The sequence below is a fragment of the Megalobrama amblycephala genome, linkage group LG18 (assembly GCF_018812025.1).
Source record: "Megalobrama amblycephala isolate DHTTF-2021 linkage group LG18, ASM1881202v1, whole genome shotgun sequence".
In the NCBI taxonomy this organism is placed as follows: domain Eukaryota; kingdom Metazoa; phylum Chordata; class Actinopteri; order Cypriniformes; family Xenocyprididae; genus Megalobrama; species Megalobrama amblycephala.
Window position 1 is genome coordinate 20,181,760 of NC_063061.1, and position 23,314 is coordinate 20,205,073.

At 36.0% G+C, this 23,314-nt stretch overlaps 1 protein-coding gene across 10 annotated transcripts in view; it reads right to left on the bottom strand.

The window, feature by feature from the left end:
* cacna1bb (calcium channel, voltage-dependent, N type, alpha 1B subunit, b) overlaps positions 1–23,314 on the bottom strand; it is a 178,258-nt gene that overhangs the window by 84,042 nt on the left and 70,902 nt on the right. For all 10 annotated transcript variants that reach the window (XM_048166481.1, XM_048166478.1, XM_048166473.1 and 7 more), the window contains exons 5-7: positions 21,881–21,972; positions 21,595–21,747; positions 17,342–17,529 (exon numbers count right to left, since the gene is read on the bottom strand). In XM_048166481.1, the coding sequence (XP_048022438.1) occupies positions 17,342–17,529; positions 21,595–21,747; positions 21,881–21,972 (433 nt within the window). The remainder of the gene's footprint in view (positions 1–17,341; positions 17,530–21,594; positions 21,748–21,880; positions 21,973–23,314) is intronic.

Sequence of the window (23,314 nt, forward strand, 5' to 3'; positions counted from 1 at the left end):
TAAGATCACAACTATGCAAAGCATTTTGAGACTAGATACTTTAATAATTCTCATGGCTTGAGAATCTAATGCTAAATAAATAAAGTCATGACAAATCCACTCCCACTGTGACTAGTGGTTTTCCAAAGTTACCACTCAGCATTTTTACTGGCCACAATTTTGACACTTATACCATGGGGAAAAACTGCCATATAGATACTTTTAACCCTTTCGCACGTAAGTTTTAAATATTCTGGCTGACCCCCCAGCGGGAGTTTTTTAAGGCGACCGTTATTTAGAACGTATCACTTTATGGTTTCCATGGTGACGCATCATTGCTTGTTACATGACACACCGCAGCACTGTGTGACTGATGATCTGCTTTCATTTAATTTTTCCTTTTTTATTCAAAATATTCACAAATTTGTTAACTATAGCATGAAATATCTAATATTCCGATTGGCAAATATGTGCAAGTGGATGTGTTTTGCTGTTTAAACACCTTTATAACGATCGTGTTAGTTGAGCCATATGAGCGATGGGCGCCGCCATGTTAGTTTGCGCCGCACAGAGAATCGTATCTGTTGGATTTACAGCCCGTGAATTTATCCACTTCTCCCGAAATACATGAAAGTAAGTGAGCCAATGAACTGGGGAAGAATAGAGTAAGCTTTTAAGTTACTTTCACAATGTGTATCTGATATGAATAAAACGTGTCGTCTAATTATAATGGAGAGGGTTGTTATTTCCGCTTCTATAGATATCAGTGTGTATTTTACAAACTCTAAATATATTGTTTTGTTAGTACTCATGTGTATTTAAATGTCTGAAACCTAAAATAAACATTATTTGGTTGAAAACACTGCATATATGTAATATATGAAAAGCGAAAAGACACATTTGAATTTGGCAGTTGATCACGTGATGCACTGAACGTTCTAATCACACCGGTGTGATCGTACGCTCCAGGGACCAGCCAAGACTGATCACACCGGTGTGATCGTACGTGTTAAAGGGTTAATATTATCTCATCATTTGGCAGCAGGTATATTAGGCTGCTGTCACTTTAAGACCTGACACAGAGATACATTATACTGTTACACATGCGTGGGTACGTTCACTTAAAACAAACTGACTGTGTTTACGTGAATACTCACCAAGACATCATTATTTTGTGTGTATTTGACTAAGGGCAATATATGAGCTGCAAAAAAGAACTCAATTTAGTACAAGCCCATATTAAGATGGGGTTTGTGTGCACGCACTTTGGGCGTGAGCACAAAATCTGCGGGAATGAGTAAAATTATGCGCAATTATGCGCAATATGCCCACTCCGATATGCAAGCTCTGTAACACCAATCTGTTCTATCTACATTCTGAGCAGTTTTGAGAGCGTCAAAGTTTTGCATTCCATATAGCAAAAATTATATGGGGAACAAGTTTCTTTCAAACATGAAAATGACAGACCATAAATGTATTCTAACTGTACAATATCAAAATCCTCTCAAATTTGTAAATGCAGATTTTTGGAATGGGTCAAATGCAGATAGAACCTTCTAATTCTAAAAAAAAAAAAAAAAAAACACTTTTCATTTGGAATTATAAGTTTCTGTCTGGCAAAAAATAAATAAATAAATAAATAATTGAAGCAATAATTTTCAAGAATCACAAACATGAGAAAGTTAAATTTAATGGTTTTTATGACATTTATTTCATATTTTAAATGAATATTTTTTTTCTTGTTCAAGTTAAAGGGTTAGTTCACCCAAAAATGAAAATTATGTCATTAATAACTCACCCTCATGTCGTTCCAAACCCGTAAGACCTCCGTTCATCTTTGGAACACAGTTTAAGATATTTTAGATTTAGTCCGAGAGCTTTCTGTCCCTCCATTGAAAATGTATGTATGGTATACTGTCCATGTCCATAAAGGTAATAAAAACATCATCAAAGTAGTCCATGTGACATCAGAGGGTCAGTTAGAGTTTGTTGAAGCATCGAAAATACATTTTGGTCAATAAAAAATACAATGCTGAATAAAGTCGTAGTTTTTGTTATTTTTGGACCAAAATGTATTTTCAATGCTTCAAAAAATTCTAACTAACCCACTGATGTCACATGGACTACTTTGATGATGTTTTTATTACCTTTATGGACATGGACAGTATACCATACATACATTTTCAATGGAGGGACAGAAAGCTCTCAGACTAAATCTAAAATATCTTAAACTGTGTTCCGAAGATGAACGAAGGTCTTACGGGTTTGGAACGTCATGAGGGTGAGTCATTAATGACATAATTTTCATTTTTGGGTGAACTAACACTTTAAGCATAAAAGGCAGTGCTAAATATTTTGTCCAGTGCCGATGTTAAATTTAGGTAGGAATGTGATGGGTAATTTAAGACATTGCAGGAACCATCTGACTTTAAGTTCCCTTTTGTTTAGACAGAAAGCAGCTACTGTAATACCTCTGAGCAGGACTTTATTCCACAGAAAGTGGGACAAGCTTTCTCTCTAGACATCAGTATGGCTGAAATAACATGCTAACGTTTATTGTTGTAATTAAGACCCCATCAATAAATTATTGACTATTTGACCTTTAAGGTTTAATATTGTAAAATTTAAGACATTTTAAGACTAAAAAACAGCAAGAAAACAGACAATGCTTCAGTAAAGGTGTATAACAAAGTTTAATAAACAATGAAAAATGTTTCACTGACTATATATAATTAAAAAATATTTCACTTTTAAAATATTTAAACTACTTAAACTATGCAACAACTCAGTTTTTACCAACATTGTAAAATTTAACATTTCATCTCAATTAATGTAGTATACATTTTAATCCAGTGTGCCATAGCAAAGAGCTTTATAGCTATATAGTACATACAGCTCAGTACAAGTACACAGGATGGATCAAGGTTAAAATATAACCTAATATATACATAACTTTCCCTCGTATGACAATGACGTGACAGGAATAAAGCAAATAGACTACAAAACCCAAACCTATCCTCTTAATAGCGTTGCTGGCTAGCGTAGTGTCTAACTGAAAATAACTCCTCAGCAATCGATACAGCAAAACCCACAAAAAGACTAATTCCCTGGAATTTGGGCTGTTGTCATTGACAAGATCATAAATAAAATAGTCCATCATGAGGTTTCTAATAAACACTGCGTTGTGTGAAATTATTTAGTCTTCACTGATTTAGTGTTTTTCTGCGCTCTCTTCCATTATCGCAAACAGTCCGCGACATGACAAAGAAAGCTGATCCTGATTGGTCCTCGTGTGTGCATTCGAAGTGCTGAGTGGCTCACGCAAAACCTGTAGATAGAACCTTTTTGTTTTCTAAAAAAAAGTCCCAAAATGTACAAAACTTAAAAAAAGAACATCACATAATGTAAATTAGAATATGAATATGAATATGTGAATAACTCAGTTTTGACAAAAATGTCAGATAGAAGCTTGTAATTCCAAGGGGACGATTTATCCAGAGCAAATTAAACGAGTGAGTGAGGGGAGGTGGGTTTGTGTGTCAATTCGCTGTCGGAGAGATGAGAGAGCGAAAACGTGCAGCTGGTATCGTGTCTCTGTTCTGCAGAAAATTACTATTGCTATTACTATTGCTATTGCTATATAACTTCTATTTCAGTATCGATATGTATTGAAAAATCGATATTTTTGACAACACTACATTGCACACACACATATATATATATATATATATATATATATATATATATATATATATATATATATATAAAATTCAACCCGCATGTTAATGTCAAGCCCTGCCCACAAGCCACCACTGAGGAAATATGGCTGTGGCTCTTAAAGCCCTGACAAAGCCTCAGGCTCACATTAGAAATGACGCCTAATGCAATAAGAAGTTTAAGAAAAGGGGAAGTCATTTGGAATTAGGAACATTTTTGCAGCAATAGCGTCCCCCCACTGTTCTTCACGAGAAGCCCAAGGCAGATGCTCCAGCTCTAGCTGAAGACAGACTGATGGGGGCCTGCAGAGAGAGTCAGACTTCCAGGAGATGTTTCACATGGGTTGAACTTCTGTTTAGCACTGACTCTCTGCTATAACCCGCTTCTGCGCCAATGTGGTGCCACTTGACACTTCTCTCCTTAAATAAACATCACTTTTACCTTCATCTCACTCATATCAGAATATGCTTTCAATTCAAGCTTTTTTTTTTTTTTGAGAAAATTGAGAACAAATCAATTTAACGGCATCTCTTGTGATGCTTTTGTCTGCACCTGCTACACGCGTTCATGTGTTTTGAAGGAGGCGTGGCTTTGGAGACACTCTGAAGGGAGGGTGGGATCTTATGCTTTCAAAGCTAGCTATTGCTAGCCTCTCAGAAAATTGCTTACCCTAACTTTAATCCACAAATAATCTTAATAATTGTTGCTTTCTCACTAGTGGTGTACACTTAAATAACATCCCCATGGGACCTTTCATAGACATCAAAGCAACATGGATCAATTTTGCCCTCTCCATAATTGTCCTGCTGCTAATGCCATTGATTGTGTATCTCATAAAACAAGCCCCAAAGGTGAGATGAGGCACTAGTGAGACTTAATGCAGCTCAATAAACACTAAAGCAAGTGGGAAATGAGAAACTATAAGCCATTAATGAACAGGTAAATTATTCAGCCAAAACACACAAGGTATAGATGAGCTCAGTGATGGACCTTGTCAATCCCACATATTGAAAACAAACCTCTCATTTGTTTAGTTTCCATTAATTTATGTCCAGATCAGATGACATATTAGCACTTTTCTAAAGCACACTCACTAACTGATGGCTGTATAGGTAGCTGGCTTCTAACCATCTTGGACCGATTTAAGGTGCTCTACATAGACAGTATACTATAACTACAAAAATAAAACTAAAGGTGAGAATTTGCATCATCATCCAGCAGGCAGAGTAGTCAGATTTTGGAAGGACAATCAATCCTGCTTTTACATTAAAGAAAAAAGAGGACCAGATGGAAATCACCATCCATGTGTCTCAGTATTCCTGCAGGCTGCTGCTTCTGAGACCTACAATCAGTCATTTCACTCCTAATTAAGCAACAGTGAGAGGAGCAGGAGGTATAAGCTCCCATGAGGGAGGATGGGAACCTGTGTGAAACAGTCCCTCAGTCAATACTCAGTGCCCAGATGAGCCCATCTATACTCACTTACGCTGACGAAGGAACTACTTAGGGAATTACATTTCTCTGCAATGTCAAAGCAGTTCATCACTGCAGAGTGTTACAAGATAGTATGTAAGTGTCTCAGTATCTACAAACAAAATAAACAGAAAATACATTATGTACAAGAACAAACCAGAATATTTATTTGTCATATATTTTGCAATTACATTTTTGAAGTATAGTACGTATGTACTTGTACTGCACTGCTTTATTTATTCACTATACTATTCAGGAAGGAAGTAACATGTCTTTCCCAACAACCACACATGGCAAAACAATATCATCTACCCTTGACAGATGTCTAAACCTGGTTAAAGGGTTAGTTCACCCAAAAATGAAAATTCTGTCATGAATTACTCACCATCTTGTTCTAAACCCGCAAGACTCAAGAGACTCAATCGATTTAAATGATAAACAGACTGAATTTAAGCTTTTTGAATTTAAGCTCACATATATGACCCTGGACCACAAAACTTATGACTGATAAGTCGCACGGGTATATTTGTAGCAATAGCCAACAATACATTGTATGGGTCAAAATTATAGATTTTTCTTTTATGTCAAAAATCATTAGGACATTAAGTAAAGATCATGTTTCATGAAGATATTTAGTAAATTTCCGACTGTAAATATATCAAAAATGTATTTTTGTGAGTGGATATGCATTGCTAAGGACTTCATTTGGACAACTTAAAAGAGGATTTTCTCAATATTTAGATTTTTTTGCACCCTCAGATTCCAGATTTTCAAATAGTTGTATCTCAGCCAAATATTGTCCTAACAAATCATACATCAATGGAAAGCTTATTTATTCAGCTTTCAGATGATGTATAAATCTCAATTTCAAAAAATTGACTCTTATGACAGTTTTTTTTTGGTCCAGGGTCACATATAAACATTGATCAGCAAACATATACAGAAGCTTAACCATACCTGGTTGAAGCGCAAGAACAAATCTTGTGCTGCATAACACACATGAATGAACCTCATTGGTTCTCGTACGCGTCAAGCAAACATGCTTGAGCTTCCATTTACCACAAATGATGTGTGAGTTGATGAATGATTTTCATGTGAATAAAAGTGTTAACTCAATTAGTTCATCATATAAAGCAATCAAGATCCTCCAAGAAAATTTGGACTAAACATCTCAATTCATACGGATTAGTTTTTCGATCTCTTTATGAACTTTTTGAATCATCAAAGTTTCAGTTGCATAGCTGTCTATGGAGGGACAGAAAGCTCTGAGATTTCATAAAAAAGATTTTAATTTGTGTTCCAAAAATGAACGAAAGTCTTACGGGTTTGGAAAGACATGAGGGTGAGTAATTTAAGCTGCAGTCCGCGATTTTTCCTCTTTGTCACCATCTCTGTTTGAAACCTGCAATTGCAGTCATATGCGGAACAGTTATCTGTACGTGCGTTGTGCCTCGGCACAGCTAGTCAGCGCGGATGAATCTAATGCTTGCTGTCAGTCACCGCACCGGTGTGGATACTGAACTTCAGAATCACAGATTCTACGTCTTGAAAGTATGACCAATATAAGAATTTTCACTGGAAAATATCCTCTGAACAAGTAAGTAACAGGTCTGCCACTTTTGTTCTGATCAACTGAGGAAAAAAGCATTAGGCCTACAATAAATCGCGCTGTCAATGATGATTAACTCTAACGATCGTTTAGCTCGGATCACGCCAAACCGCGCAAATTATTATTACTGTTATATTGTTCTCAAATTGTTTATGTTAACAACATCAGCATTGCGTGACTATGTGTATCTGGTGTATATTAGCGTTACCTGTAGATTTCAATTTCTGTATCCACTCCACAGTCTTTTGCTTTTTGTCTACGGGTGAATCTCCAGTTGTCACTGATGATTGTCATTTGGATCTTTCTGGATTACAATCCACCATAAAAATGATTTCAGCTGCTGTGAGAAAAGGCTATAAATGTGCCGCTACCAGCAGCATCCTCACATGATAAAACCGACTAGCCTGGACAGAAGTCCTTCCTTTCTGTTTAGGGACGTGAAGCAATGACGCACAGACGAACTGCTGCATGCTCGAATTTCCCGCGGAAATCCACCATGTCGCTCTTATTATAAAACATTATTACAAGCTTACCGTTGTGAATCGAGACAAGATAATTAGATAGTTTTGAAAACTGACTGGTTATGTACTTGCTCAAAAATTTATCTTTAATTAAATCAAAAATTTTGAACCAAAAAAAGTTACAGACTGCAGCTTTAATGACAGAATTTTCATTTTTGAGTGAACTATCCCTTTAAGGTAAAGTTTTGCTGAGAAATCAGCAAGACCTCAGGTTATGAACCTGTAATGAAAGAGACATCACTGGATTAAAAAGTTTTTAAGTAAACTCCAGCTACTTTTGCACTAAGTCAATCATTTCTGCTAAATGAAGCATACCTGAGATAGGCCAATAACAACATATGTTCAAAGTCCAGAGCTACTTAACAAAAAGCAGCCAAGCAGGTCTCTCAATTTGTAGATTTTCTTTATCACAATGCAAAGGCTGCTTGCTTTCTTTTTAACAGTCTCAAAAGAACATGAATACTAAAGCCAAGAAGTAAAAATGGCATTGTTCCATAAACATTTGAAACTATACACAGATGTCAAAATAAGACAAATATTTGGTATTATATATTAGAGTTGTGAGACTTAAACTACAGTGTAAAAATATGCGCAAAAGCATATTTATCATATTCCCCTTAATCTTTTTTACTGTGACATTGAACTTCATCCAATTTATCATCTTTGATCTACTGCATCCTTAAAAGCTTTTTTAACACTTCCTTAAAACACTGTGCACAAACATACATCTACTTAATCTATAAACAGTGATTATCATAATGCTTTATTCAGCATTATGCAGAGTCAACTTAATAAAGTGTCAGATCAAGTAAGTGTAATATTAGTGTAATATATGAGTCCTTACAGGGAGAAAAGCTCTTCTGGTATAATGAACATATTTCTTTTTCTTTCTCTCCCTCTCATGCCAAGATAGTGAAATAATAAAGACTGTGGGATGAATTCAAAATTTAGGAATAAACTGCATAATTTATTTGATTTAGCACCCAATTCACTAAAGGAATCATGTGGAGTATTTTACTGAGACTGTACAGCATCGGTCTAATATTGTGATTTATACACCTGAATCAGCTCTTTAAAATGCTGAAAGTGTCTCGACTGCACTGTGGGTCTGGATATATGCCTAGATATAATGCTTTTCTCCATCATAATTCGATGATTATTGCTGCCGCACCTTTCTGGGCCCACAAGTATGCAATTACTAGCGAAAGAAACCCCACGGCTTAATTTAAATGTGGTGCAGCATTATTTCAGTGCACTTAGCTCCTGGTTAAACTGGATTGCAGGGCGATAGGGAATAAGACACATGCATTTCCATTTTTCCATTTCTATTTTTCTGTAATTAGTTATATCCAAAAGGGGGAGGAGAAAAAAGGGAAAAAGCCTGAAATGATTCAAAGCTGCATGCATCCAAATATGAGTGTCCTCCATCCAGCTCCCAACAGGCTATTTTTAAAGATGTTTAATGAGCTCTGGGATGGGTCTGACAGCCCAGGATGACCGGCTGACAGGGTCAAGGTGCACAGAGGCCTGGTGACTCAGCCTGCAGTAACAAGAGCGAAAACACTGATTACATCGAAACACACACACTGGCTACTGGAATAGCACAACAGCTGCAGGCTGACTATACATTTTAGTTTAACAATTGTCACACATGGGGCTACTGGCCACATGATGTCTTATTTCAGGCAGCACGTCAATAAACGACACCTTATTACTGTCCTGGTGGGAGTTGACTGTTTTATAGACAAATTAACATTACAAATGATTGACCAGAAGGTAGGTTTTAGATTAATTAAAGATACTGTAAGTACAACAACATCTAGAAGTGAATAATTCCAAAATCACCACAAAGGGGTACCTCAAAATACTTTTAGAAATTACACAAGACCTTCCACAAGGGTTGTTTTGTTGCAAAATCCAATTTTCAAGAGCAGTGACTAAAGGAAAACCAATCTAGTTTCTGCTTGTTTACTGCTGCATTTCATTCAAAGTAGGTTATTCCTACTTCTTCTGAATAAAAATGTTCCATTGCTTGATGCTCAGAAGATGACAGGCATGTAAGTAAACAAAATGGCAATGCTACCATAAAGTATGACAGTATCAACAGGTCACCTAGAAACCAATGATGCTATGCAATGCAAGCATACGTTCTGCAAGTGTACGACTATGAACAGAAAGTTCTTGTTTTTTCACTCCTGTTTCTGCAATCTGAATTTATTATGTAATATAGGAGTTTAGACTCATTTGCAGGCAATAGCAGCCATTTTATTTGCTTAAAGGTCCTTGCACACTGAGTCTGAAAAAAAAATTCAGATCAGGTTAAACTTTCTGCGTTTTTCGTGTCCGTAGCAAGCATTTTTTTAGAGGTGTTTTGATAATTCAGAGCCACGGTACAAGCGAACACCAAAATCCGGAATGGCGTCTGACAAGTTGGTCCACTTCGCCTCGCAGCACAAAGCACTGTATGACAAACAAAGTGCAGAATAGCAAAGCATCAAATTGAGCCACTGACATCCTGAAGTAAACTTTGAATCGCTCGGGACAATCCTGCAGCTCCTTGAAAAGGAGGTGGAACTTTCCTTTCTCTTTATGTAATCTCAGGATTGGATGGACCCAATATTTCCTCTTTCTATTTCTCTTTTTATGAAGAGAGGGGACGACGAAATCATCCTCACTGCTTGAAGACTCCATTTTTGTATTGTTTTGTGAATCAGTGACGAATTTTTAGGATGGCAAACACGAAAAAACACATTAACATGCACATGTCTCGCCATGTTCAGACAAATCTCCTTCCCACATAAATTTTCAAAATTCAAAAGTCCAAATTCAAATGCCACTCTATTGCACTTTTCAAGGTAGTTGACAATGACCAAAAATTGTGACATCTATAACAGTCTTAAAACAACTGACACTGTAAATATTTATTGAACAAATCCAGTTAAAGGGTCGTTCCAAGCCCGTGAGTCCGTAACCCGAAGCACTGCTTCATGAAGCTTCATCTCCAGCAGGTAGTGTTGTTCCACTACAGGGGATCTGACCAGCATCCCCAAACAAGCATGACACAGCAGTGGTAATTAAGCAGAAAGCGATTAATCTCTAGCACAGTGAGAGAGTAATAAAACTAACAGGCATGAAATGAGGAGTGCCATGTCATTAGCAGAGGACTCCGCCCCCGCTGGCTTGTTTGGGCCGGAGCTCATTATGGGTGGGGATAATGTACCAGTGTAGCTCCTTAGGTTGAGAAACTTACACTAACCTCTGGCCCTCAGCCTGTCTGTCATTTATAGAGTGACAACTTGATGCTCAATAGAGAAATACCTTTCCATTTAGACAAGGCACATAATTGAGACTTTGAATATGATTCTATCACAGTCATGGTTTTGCTGCATTGGCAACATTTGGGATATGGAAGAAAGAATTTATGTGCATAATCCATTACAGACAATCCCATTATTCCATTGTGCCGTTCCATCACAGCGCTATGAAGACATCAATCCAAGAAGTCACATTCCAGCTACTCTGACATGCAATCTCGAAAATGGAGTGCTGCCATTATTCTTATTTCATGTTGTGATCCATCCTGTATTCCAACCATAAACAAACAAAAAAAGAAGCATATCACACATCTTCCACGGTAGCCTTAAAAAAAGTATTCAGAACACCAGTTTCCCTGAATTACTAAGAGTGAGGCTGATTTCATGCCTTGGGCTCTTTCTATACATTAACTGTTTTGCTGTGAAAACACATGTAACTCCTTACAAATATCCTTTTAAGACAATTCAAGTAAAATTCAGCAGTAACAGCTTAAAATACTCCGTCATTTTTGGTCATACAGGTAAGAGTAAATCGTCATTCGAAACTGTAAATGCTACTTTTATTTGTGTAAACTCACAATAACAAGAAAATACTGTGGTTTTGTAAAATAAAGAAAACAAACAGGATCCGCTTTCTGCCGTCTCAGTCTCTGTAAGCATTCCAAAAAATAAACCAAAATTCAGGGTGTACTTGCCTCACAGACATCAGAATTATATCTACAGAAAGCTTGAAATGTCAAGCGATTGTCAACAAATTCAAGTGGGAAACAAATATTCTCAGATAAGATTATGTAATCCATATGAAACATGCATCAGTGCTTCCCACAAATAGACTTTACTTGGGCGGGTTGCCCAGGTATAATAATGGCCGCCCAAGTATATTTAGAGACACATTTTTGCTTTTATTATTTTTATCATCTTATACTTTTATATCCGCGCAAGATAATGAAACCATCCTCGTTTCATACCTGCTTGTTATGTGTGCGTCAGAACTGTTTGGTCCCGCTGACATTCCCACGGGTGCTGCATTTTGCAAAGTCACAAGGCAGCGCTGTTGCGTGTTCTACAAGCTCGCGCAACAGCGCTTCAGACTGCTTCAAAGTGATTCTCAATCAATGAATTGATGCCAGATTTATGCCAAGCGATTGCTAATGAACTCAAGTTGATGAATTATTACAATGTCTACTTAATGGACTTTTATATAAAATGTTTTAGATGACTGTAAGAATCTGAAGGATCAGCCTGCAATAGTACAGACATTTCAAAATAAGAGTCCCGGTGTATTTCAGACTTGTTTATAATTAAAAGTCACACGCTAAGTTTTTTCTCTTTCTTTTGGGCATTATTGGTATTTTGGGTACACAATAAATTGTATTTAATTTGATTTCCATTTAATTCATAGTAAATTATTGTAGTCTCCCCCACAGGAAGAAAAGACTAAGAACATTATTTGACACATATATTATTCATTTTATAAATTTTACTAGTAAAATCTGTGTCCCATTCACTGAGAGAGACATTATATGACAGCAAGGAGAACATAGAAAAAGGATAACCATTTAAATGCTGTAATTTTGCATAATTTACAATGCATAATAATGCATAATATTAGTATGTAAATAAATGTAATAGTATGCTATGTAATTCAAATTAATTTCAATAAATAAAAATACTGTTAAAAATCACATATTATTTGTTTGTCACATGTAGTAGACCATTTTTGTGCCGTGGGTAATAGGAGGATTTTTCACCCGGCTACCACCGCAAGTATATTTCAAACCTGTGGGAAGCACTGTGCCTATAGGTGCTTTAAGTGTGCGCCTGAGAGCTGCTTAGGCTATGAATTATATATTAAAGGCTCATTATTATGATTTATGTGTCTTATTAATATACATGTGCGATTAGTCAACTAATTACTTAAATGAACTAAATGAATGACTACTAGTCGACTAGAAAAAAATTTATTCGTGGGCAGCCCTAAATATGATTAATATAATATAATATAATGTGTGTATATATATATATATATATATAATATATATTTTTTAGAAGCGATGCATGATAGCCTGAACTGCACAGTTTATTATGTCTATTAAATTTGGCATTAATATATATATTTAAAATATACAGTATGTTCTCTATTCCGTCGACAAAATGGAGGAAAACCTCAAACTTGCTTCTGGCACGCCGTTAGGAAATGGCACTCATACGGGTGACTTCTGGGAAAGATGGAAAGACTTATGATGAACAATATATATTGATTTACTCTCTATTTGTCACCAATTATAGGTCTTTGCTTGTCAATGCAAAGGGATTAAGAACTGCACTGAGCTACTTTATAAACGAGTCAGTCTCTGTGAAATAGGATTGAAGCCCCTGGGCTAAAGGAACGGTTTAACTACAAGCTCCAGTAGTTACAAATTGGCAATAAAATGATGAAGCCGGCTATGGTCTCCCAGAGACGTGTTTTTACAGTATTCTGAGAACAAAAGTTGTTTTTAAAGGCCCTGCAGAATGCCTGAGGGGGCCACCAATGCAGTTTGGGAGGTCATGTGGCTCTTTAGCCCATGCTAATCAGATAAATCACACATACTGTACGCACAGGCTGTGCTAAAGTTGCTTTGAGAAATGGTTTATCGTACTTCATAAGAACACTCTGCATTGCAAGTGCAAGAGTGTAGAGAGAGGAGAGAAGTGCTCTGTTCCAAAACCTTGTGTATTGCCTACAGAGGCAGCGTTTGTTTGTGTTTTTTAGTAATAGTTGATTGCCAAACCTGCAGTCAACTTTTTTAGTATGCATGACACAGAGGATTTGTCAAAATTGTGACAATCTTGGTAGCAACAATAAGAATTGGTTAAAAATAACAATGTAATTAGAGTTTATAGATTTTTGTTATCATGGAGTTTCCTGTATCATTACAATAACTATATAATTTACAGACATATTTCAAATTTTCTTTGTAAGGAAAATCTAACATTTAATGAAAACAATTATTAATTTATACGTGTCAAAAATGTATGATATTTAAATTAATATTGCTTATTTTACAGACATATTTCAAATTTTCCTTGTAAAGAAAATCTAACATTTCCTGAAAACAATTATTAATTTATACTTGTGAAAAATGTAAGATATTTAAAATAATATTGCTTAATTTACATTTCAAATTTTCTTTGTAAAAAAAAATCTAACATTTAATGGAAAAAATTATTAATTGCTATTATAAAAAAATTGTAATATTTAAAATAAAATTGCCTGTCGCAGATGAGGATTTATCAAATGTAGCCTTACTTTTGAACCCTTCAAATAAGCTTACATTTCATTCAATACTAAAAACAAGTATTAATGAAAAACATTGAGTGTAATTAAAAATGATTGTTTGACCCAATAGTAGCATTCCAATTGTTCATTTAAAAGTTTCCATAATGGTTAGGATGCTAGAATGGAGTAGACAGTGAAGCAGCTCACTAGATTTTGGAACAGAGCTCATGTGTTAGAAAGTGGGTGGGTGAAAGTGCGAGAAAGACAGAGGGTATCAGCATAACCAGCAGCCCTCCACAAATGACAGGAACAGGTTGGCAGTGTACAGTTTGAGTTCAGCTTAGCATAATTCTCGTCTCGAGGAGGAGTATTGTGAGAAGAGCGTGGCATATGCTGCCCCACACCATGTTCTTGCAGCCTGATGCTCCGTACACATTTGTAAACTGTGAGGAGAAGGGGAGCAGGTGAAACTACAGCAGTCTGTCTTTGCTGTCACTCAGCAGGGTTAATACTACGCTCCCTGGAAGCGTTACTAAGACAGTTCAGTCCATGCCAGAATCTATCCTGAATGTGATACAGTATCTCTATAATGACTGGCCTTTGGTAAAAGCACATGACCACAGTAGGGTTTTCTGTAAGTGTGAAATTCCTGCATATCATAAATTATGAACATGTTCTTTTGCATTTTTAACTGTCTACAATTAAACTAAGCAAACTTCTTTCCGCTCTTCCACTTTGTATTCACATCAGCAGGCACGCACACAGATTTTAGCACCTTTACAGAAAGACGGTCTCCTGAGCTCAACACTCAGACAAGCAGAACACAGACTGTCAGATGTTCTAAAACACAACAAAAAAATTCAGAAACAAAGAAAAGCCTTTGAGATTACACAAACAATATTCCACATCAACATTCCACACTGTGCATGTCTGTAAATGCATGTGTGTTTATGTGTGTGTGTGAGGTTAAAGAGATAGTTCGCCTAAAAATAAAAATTATATCATTGTTTATTCGATCTCATGTTCCAAACTTGTATAATTTTCTTTCTCCTGGAAAGCTTATAATACTTTCAATGCATGGAAAAGTTTCAGTTATTCTACATTATATACCATTTTGTGATGGTGATTAATGCCAAGCTCCAAAATTACAAAAAAAAAGACCTAAAGATTTATGACTTGTCAAAGAAAAAAAAAAAAGACTTGTGTGCCATATTCCATGTCTGAATTTATAAAAAAGTTTTCTGTGACCAACAGACCAATATTGAGTGATCTTCCCCCTCACTGTAGCAATTTTTGTAATGTGTTTGACTGTTTTAGTTCAGTTTAGAGTTGTGACTGCACTGCTATCAAAGAATCGGATGCATTAATATAATCTTACAAGCTGACACATGGTACAGTCTGTATATGTTTTATGTCACATGGTATTTGATGTTTTTGTGTTGATTTTGGTGTTTTTATATTTCTGAAAAGAATAAAACAGTTCTTGAACAAAACCATTTTTGATAGTTCATCACACAAAGCTATTAGTGGTTTAAATGCTTCCTTTGCAGCATATGGAGGTAGGAAGCCATTCGAATGCAATGATCATATCACATCTGTCTAGTGAGATACCTTAGCATAGATATATTATTCGCTGCCTATGATATCCCACTATCATATGCATGTGATGCAGTGATAGTTAGGCAGCAGAGCTACAGTAAGTGCAAATAGTGATAGATGCTATGTGTAAATAACACAACAAAAAGTATTTTCTTTGGACTAAGCGCAAATAGCGTTAAATGCTATACCCAATTTACATTAAGTGAAAATAGCAGTATTTTCTTCACACTAAGTGTAAATAGTAGTGAGATGCTATTTATACTGTGTGCAAATAGTGGCAGATACTATTTACACCTCAGTGTATTGTAGTATTTTATAAAACAGTATGCAATTATAACATATTCAGTGTATATGATTATATTTATTAAAATCATAAATTGATGCTGCTTTAGGACTTACTTGTCCCTATCCCTAGAGCCTGTCCCTACACTTATTCCTAACCCTACCCATTAAACATGTGATTAAAGTGCTTTATTCGCACTACTAAATTCCCGTTAGGCACTTCATTTCCATTTTTCGAATATTTTTTAAATTGCTATTTCAAATAGTGAAGCTGTTTAGTGAAGCTCTGTGAGCTGATATGCAATGGGAAAAAGGAGAAGAATGAGGATCTGTTTACATAAAAACTATGTACTAAAAAACGTAAAAGTATCCCCATTCACACGGATCTGCAAAAATGACTAAAAACACTGTATTACGCATGCCAGACAAGTAGTTGGCAATGTCACTTTGTAAATAAAGACTATACGCCACCACATATACGCATTCTTTTCAAGGACTCGCTTCACGCACACCTATCCATCTTATTTTTACAGTTTACTGCCCATTGATATTCCTCTCGTTATTTCCCTGTAGAGGCTAATAAATTGGAAGTCTCACACATTCACAGAAAACACCTTATTTCCACATCGAAAAATAAGGTGGATGGACTAAACACGTAATACGCATGTGCGTGCCGTCACCGTTTTCAGAGATTCAAGTTTTCGCAGTTTACACGGATATGATAACGGTATAGTTTTCAAAAACTTCCACTTTGAAACCTGTTTTCAAAAACTTCCACTTTGAAACCTGTTTTCAAAAGTTTCTGTTTTCAGGCCACCAAAACACCGTGGACGTATAAATGAACGGCCAAAACGCATTAAAAAAACATTTCCGCTTTTAGTTGAAAACAGTGCCGTGTAAACAGCCCCTGAGTTCGGAAAAAGGTTGTATTCAAACTCAGGTCGGTCGCTAAAGTTAACGCTTAGCACTCTACACAACTGATCCTGAGATTTCTTTCATCGTTCTTCAATCAGACAATGGTGACAGAGTTAGTGTAAATAGCCTCTGACAAGAAGGTGGGCTATTTGGTGTAAATAGACACTCTGATAAGAGTTGTGGTTGGCAGTCAGTTTGTGTATAAATGTAGGTTTTTGCTTAATTATTATTCTTTTTTTTATTTAGCTTTTGACTTAATTTCTAATGAGACATTACTATTGTGGTATGTAAATATTTGCTTGGTTTTCACCAAAGTTATTTTGTTGTACTGTAGAACATTAGACCATTATACTGGTTCAGAAGCCTCTCTGAAACCATTGTCTTATGGGTTATTTTTTGCCATCTGGCATGATAATTCACCATCTACTGTTTTTTGGAAAAGAGCTGCTCAGACATTCAGCCTCACATCTCCTTGTATGTTTGGATTATAGAAGAAAGAAAATAATAAGGATAAAAAAATGATGTGGGAGTGAGTAAATGACAAAATTTTCATTCTTTGCATGAATGTTTAAATATATATATATATATATATATATATATATATATATATATATATATATATTTTTTTTTTTTTTTTTTTTTTTTTTTTTTTTTTTTGATAGCAACTCACATGATATAGTACATCAGTCCATCCTTCCATAGTGATGCACTGGAAGACTGTGAGGATAGCAAAGAGGATGTTATCGAAATTTGTGATGCCGTAGTTGGGTCCTTTCCAGTACTCCTGACATACTGTTCCTTCGGGACACTTTCTTGCGGATTTCTCTATACCACATGGGTAATCACCAACCTTTTCTCCTGAACAAACAAACAAACAATAAAGAAACATGTATGTTAGTGTTCGATACGATACTTTGAAAAATATTGATATTCGATACCATTTTCGATACCATGGGGAAAACAGCCACAATGTATATACTGCCATACAGATATTTTTGTTATTATCTCATAATTTTTTGATAATTGAGTAATTTTGTTGCTATAGCTTGCACAAATCACAGGGAGGATTTATTTGTATCTTTGAACTTAATTTACAAAAAAAAAAAAAGACAAGTAAAAAGTCAGTAATAAAATAAAACAAATTACAAACAACAGCACAATGCAAAGAAATAGAGAGAAATGAAATAAACACGCTTTAAGTTTTTTAGGTGGGTCTAACAGTAGCATTCAGGTAAGAAATATTACAGAATTTAAAGTAATCAAATGTAAAATAACACTGGATAGTCTTCATTTGTAAAAAATTAAGTACAGATTAACCCTTAAATCCATACCTCGGGTCTTTAGTGACCCGGGACGTCATTCACTACCCTCCTCCTTGTTCATTTTTTAAAGTTAGACATCAACCTTCTTGGTATTCCTCAATGAATTCATTATAAAGAATATAATTATTCTTATATTTATATAATATTTAAAGAAAAAAATCATAAAATTATAAAAGAATGCCTATTTTTGTATTCATTTTTTGTAAAAATTGTAGAGGGTCGCAAACGACCCGAGGTGTGTATGAGTGTACGTATATTTTTTCTGCACAACAATAATTGAATCTTAGATGACGGAATAAGTGCAATTCACCTTTATTCCACAAGGTGGCAATGTCTGATACACAATGCTGAAGTGACGACTCATTCAGACAGAAAACAAAATAAGGAAAACATGAAATGGCTCAGCGATTTACTGCAGAGCATGTACTGAACGCAATAAAATATGACTGTAACTGTTACAGGATGGATCTGGTGAAGCTGTTAGCGATCGAAATATTGATTTTGAAGATGTTGAAAATTATATAGTTTTGAGAATACGTTTGAGATTGCGAATGGGCTCATATTCGTGACCTCAAACATAAAACTAGCCTTTTATTTGCTGAATTTACTGGGAAATGAGCTCTGACGAGGACCGTGATGATGGCATAAAACATCTGCTCAAACTGAGCCCTTTCAAGCTCCAAAAGGTAACAAAATATGATTTATTTTATTCTTCTGTAATTGTTACTCTAATATCAGAGGAGTTTTATATTCTTGCGACAGGTAGAGATCCTTCTGTGTTAGATATAGATCCGGGTCGATAAAGACCCGAATTTGTAAGAATGATTGGCGAAACAGTCATGCATTTAAGGGTTAATGCTTACAGTTAGTTATTCAGTCAAGAACAGCAAATTATTTTCTTTGTCTTTTGTTCTTTAATTAACATAAAAGACAGCAGCAGGTATATTAGCTGCTGTCACTTTAAGAGCTTATGCACGGATCCAACATACTGTTGCGTGCACATCGTGTTTTCTTTCTCAACTATTTACGTTCCAAAACTGACTCTGTTAACCTGAATACTCGCCAAGATGGGCCTTTTGACATAATTTTTTGTGTATTTGACTGTTTAAAGGTCCCGTTTTTCGTGGTTTTTTGAAGCTTTGATTGTGTTTATAGTGTGCAATATAACATGTGTTCATGTTTCGCGTGTAAAAAAACACAGTATTTTTCACATAATTTACTTATCTGTATACCGCTGTTTCCACTGTCATAAAAACGGGCTGATGACTTCCTTGCTCTATGAAGTCCCTCCTTCAGAAATACGTAACGAGTTCTGATTGTGCCAGCGGTTCCTGTGTTGTGATTCGACAGCTCTGAGCGCACCGTGCCCGGAAAAGTCACGCCTCTTACCATAACGTGGAGATGCATGCGCTCAGTGTTATTGTAAACATGTCTTACCCTATCAATTTGAGCCGGAATCAGACCCGGTGATTGGACTGCGGGATGAAAATAACAGCGTTTCGACGACATGGCGACAAACACACTCTACAAACGCAACTCTCGTGTTTTCCTGTGGGCGGAGGTTAGTCAAAAAACTGTTTTAGTGATGTCATTAAAGAAGGAAGTAGAGGGATGTAGTCCAAACTGGCCGTTCGATGTAGGCGACTTCTGTTAAATAAAATATCTCGCTTGGCATTGAACTTTGAGCTTTAAAATTTTACAGATTTTATTTATACTCTAACAACAACATTACAAACTAACTAAAGTTTAAAACATGGGATCACGAAGAACGGGACCTTTAAATGCAGTAAGTCACTCATTTTGGTACTTGTGACTCTGGTACTCTGTTTGAGAGGCGGCTTTATGTGCGCACCACTTACATATTTCAGTGCTGGTGAGCGCGCTTTTGGTGTGAGCGCAAAACCTGTGAGAATGTGTAAAATTATGCGCAATACAAGCACTATTTAACAGGAGAGAAATAGAAGAGTAAAAGGAGGCAGGTTTGTGTAACTTCACCGCCGGAGAGAAGAGAGCGAGAATGCACAGCTAGTATTGGTGTATCGATACTACAGAAAAGGTGTAGTAGGTACAACACTAATGTATGTAGGCCTACTGTATATCAGCAATCATTAAATATTTAAATAGCAAACACACACAGTTTTTCTCTGAGGCATAGCACCTGCTGATGTTGCTGATTGAGGGGTGAAGCAGGCAGCAGCTGAGCACATGTTAGCAGCTCAGCTTCTTATTGGAAACCTCATTACCAACACGAGCTAATTACACGCACTGTGTCGAACTGAAATAACTCACACACACATATTACATTAACGACCTGTCAAGATCCCTCACACCATGGACACCGAAATATAGTACATAAATACACAAACATGAACACACAATCACAGCCTCCAGCTGCAATAGCAGAGCTTATGTCTTCATCTTCAAGAGCCGTGCTGTGAGAATACAATAGAAAAACATTTGCTTTCTGGGCTCTTGAGAAAAATATTAAATGCGATATTATAAAGGATTCATTTTGTTTAAAAATTAAATAGATGCCATTTATGTTGTAATTGTGCAATTATGTTGTAATTGTGTAATCTATTCCTCATATAAAGCGATCGTGTCTCTTCAGAAAATTTGGACTAAATCGCTCGATTCATATGGATTAGCTTTACAATCTCTTTTTGAAGCGTCAAAGTGGTAGTTGCGTAGCTGTCAATGAAGGGACAGAAAGCTCTCAGATTTCATCGAAAAGATCTTCATTTGTGTTCCGAAATCAACTAAAGTCTTACAGGTTTAGAACAGCATGAGGGTGAGTAAATAATGACAAAATGTTCATTTTTGGGTGAACTATCCCTTTAAGCCCAAGATATTATTAAAACACATTTATTTTATCTCTCACCTCTAATTCCAATATCTATTGTGGTGTGATTTTTTTTTTAAGTACACTTAAGAATTTTTCTTGACAGGTAACTGTGTAATTGAGCTGCAGTTGGATGTAAATTGGCTGCAGGACGAAGTTTATGCTTAACTGGTTTGAGTGGAAAAAACTCCAATATACTTACACATCAAAGCACAATGAAACACTAATGACAGAAAGAGAGATAAAAAACACAGAGAAGTGTCATGTCTCTCTCACCCACATTCAGTACCTAGCAGCGCAGGAAACAGCAGTTTTTTGTGGATATGTCAGTCAGTGTATAGGAAGGAAGGTGGATGAAATTTGCATTAACAAAAGGAAGAGCCTGAGAGGACCTCTGAACAGATTTTGTCTAGCTTTAGTGTAGCAAGTAAGAAAAATTCTGTGTGAAAGGTGTGTTCACATTTTGTTTATTTTTTGTAATGCTAGTGCTGGGTTCTTTCTGCTAGAGTGTCTTTATTATCTTCATTCTTCAATATAATCTGATAAGGAGCTGCTTTCCTTGGACAACCTGAATTCGTTGTTTCATGTGCGCTATAAAGGGATGTTTTGAAATTTTGTGCTTTGAAACATCTCTGACTGCAGTGGCTGTAAGATTTATTTCATGGTTCCTCTTAAAAGAAGCTTTGCGTCATCATATTCTGTTAGGAAATTTGATTTCCATAAAAAGAAAAAAAGAAAAAACACAGGAAGTAGACTAACCTGTTTCTACACTAAAGCAGGTGAGGTGGAACTTGCCCATGTAGAACTCTACACCGATGATGGCAAACATAACGATGGCAAAGAAGAGCAACAGTCCAATCTGAAGAAGGGGAACCATGGCCTTCATAATGGACTTTAATACTACTTGAAGACCTAAAGAGAGAACCAGATTTGGTTAGATTTGGAAAAACTGTGTCACTTAATCATTACTACCTACAGTATCTGTAATGTCTGAATATCTGAACAAAGTGTTAAATTGAAGTGCTTTGTACTGCCAAACACTTACTTGGGATTCCTGACACCAGTTTGAGGGGTCTCAGCACTCTGACGGCCCGCAACGTTCTTAAGTCAAACTGTGAGCCCACTGTGGTTAAAATCCTGTCACAAACACAAACATGCAAAAGTCAATAGAGACCAGGGACCAGCTAGACATTGTTTATTTCAGATTAGTGGCCAATCAATACAGATTGTTCGATTTTTAAATTATTCCATTTGGCCCACTTCAATCTTGGATATTTGTTTACATCCTTGATAGAAATAATCATATATTTAAACTAGAGATGCACCGATTGCAATTTTCTTGGCCGATTCCGATTTCCCATTTTTTGTTAGTGAGATCGGCCGATACCGTTTTTTGCCGATTCCGATTTTCTAAGAACTATAATTGACAACATATACAAACAAAAATCTACTTTTCTTCAATGCAAAGTTTTATTTTCATTAAAAAAAAAAAACAAGTAAAAATCAGTAATAAAATATAAACAGTTCAAATAAATGCAATAGAATGAAGAGAGCTATGAAACTAAGTTTTTTTGGGTTAACTGGGTTTCTATTCAGGTAAGAAATACTACAGAAATTAAAGTAATCAAATGTAAAATGACACATTCAGTGTTATTTTACATTGGTTACCTTAATTTCTGTAGTCTTTATTGTAAGTATTAATACAGATCAATTCTTAACATTAAAGTTATAAAACGTATTTCAGTCAAGAGCTGAAATTGATTTTCTTTGTCTTTTGTTCTTTGATTAACATGACAGAGAGCAGCAGGAATATTGGACTGCTGTCCCTTTAAGAGTTTATGAACGGTGTTCCATGGACCCAATACTGTTACACACGACATGGCTTCACTTTCTTAGCTATTTAACGATTCAAAACTGACTGTGTTTATCTGTATACTCGCCAAGATTGCCTGTGCCGCTGGTTTTGACATACTTTTGTATGTATTTGACAGTTTAAGCGCATTTTTTACTCGTTTTGGTATTTGTGACTGTTTGACTTCTGTCTCTGTTTGAGACTGAGCGTGGCTTCTTCGCTTCACTTATATTGATCAATGGTGCGTGCGCTTTCGGTGTGAGCGCGAAACCTGCGGGAATGACTAAAATTTATGCGCAGTAAGCACAATTTAACCGGAGCGAATGAGACGAGAGAGAGAGAGAGAGAGAGAGAGAGAGAGGAGGCGCCCGCGCGGGTGTGTGTCACGTCACCGTGACAGAGAAGAGCGCGAGAACGCGCAGCTGACGTTATTGCCTGTGCCGCTGGTAACAAAAAAGATCGGCTCGGAATCGGTAAGAAATGAGACATGAGGAAAATCGTCCAATTCCGATCCCTGGCCGATCAATCGGTGCATCTCTAATTTAAACACAACTATTTCAATATAAACAATGTAAATAATATTATTTTTATATATATATATATATATTTTTTTTTTTTTTATTATCA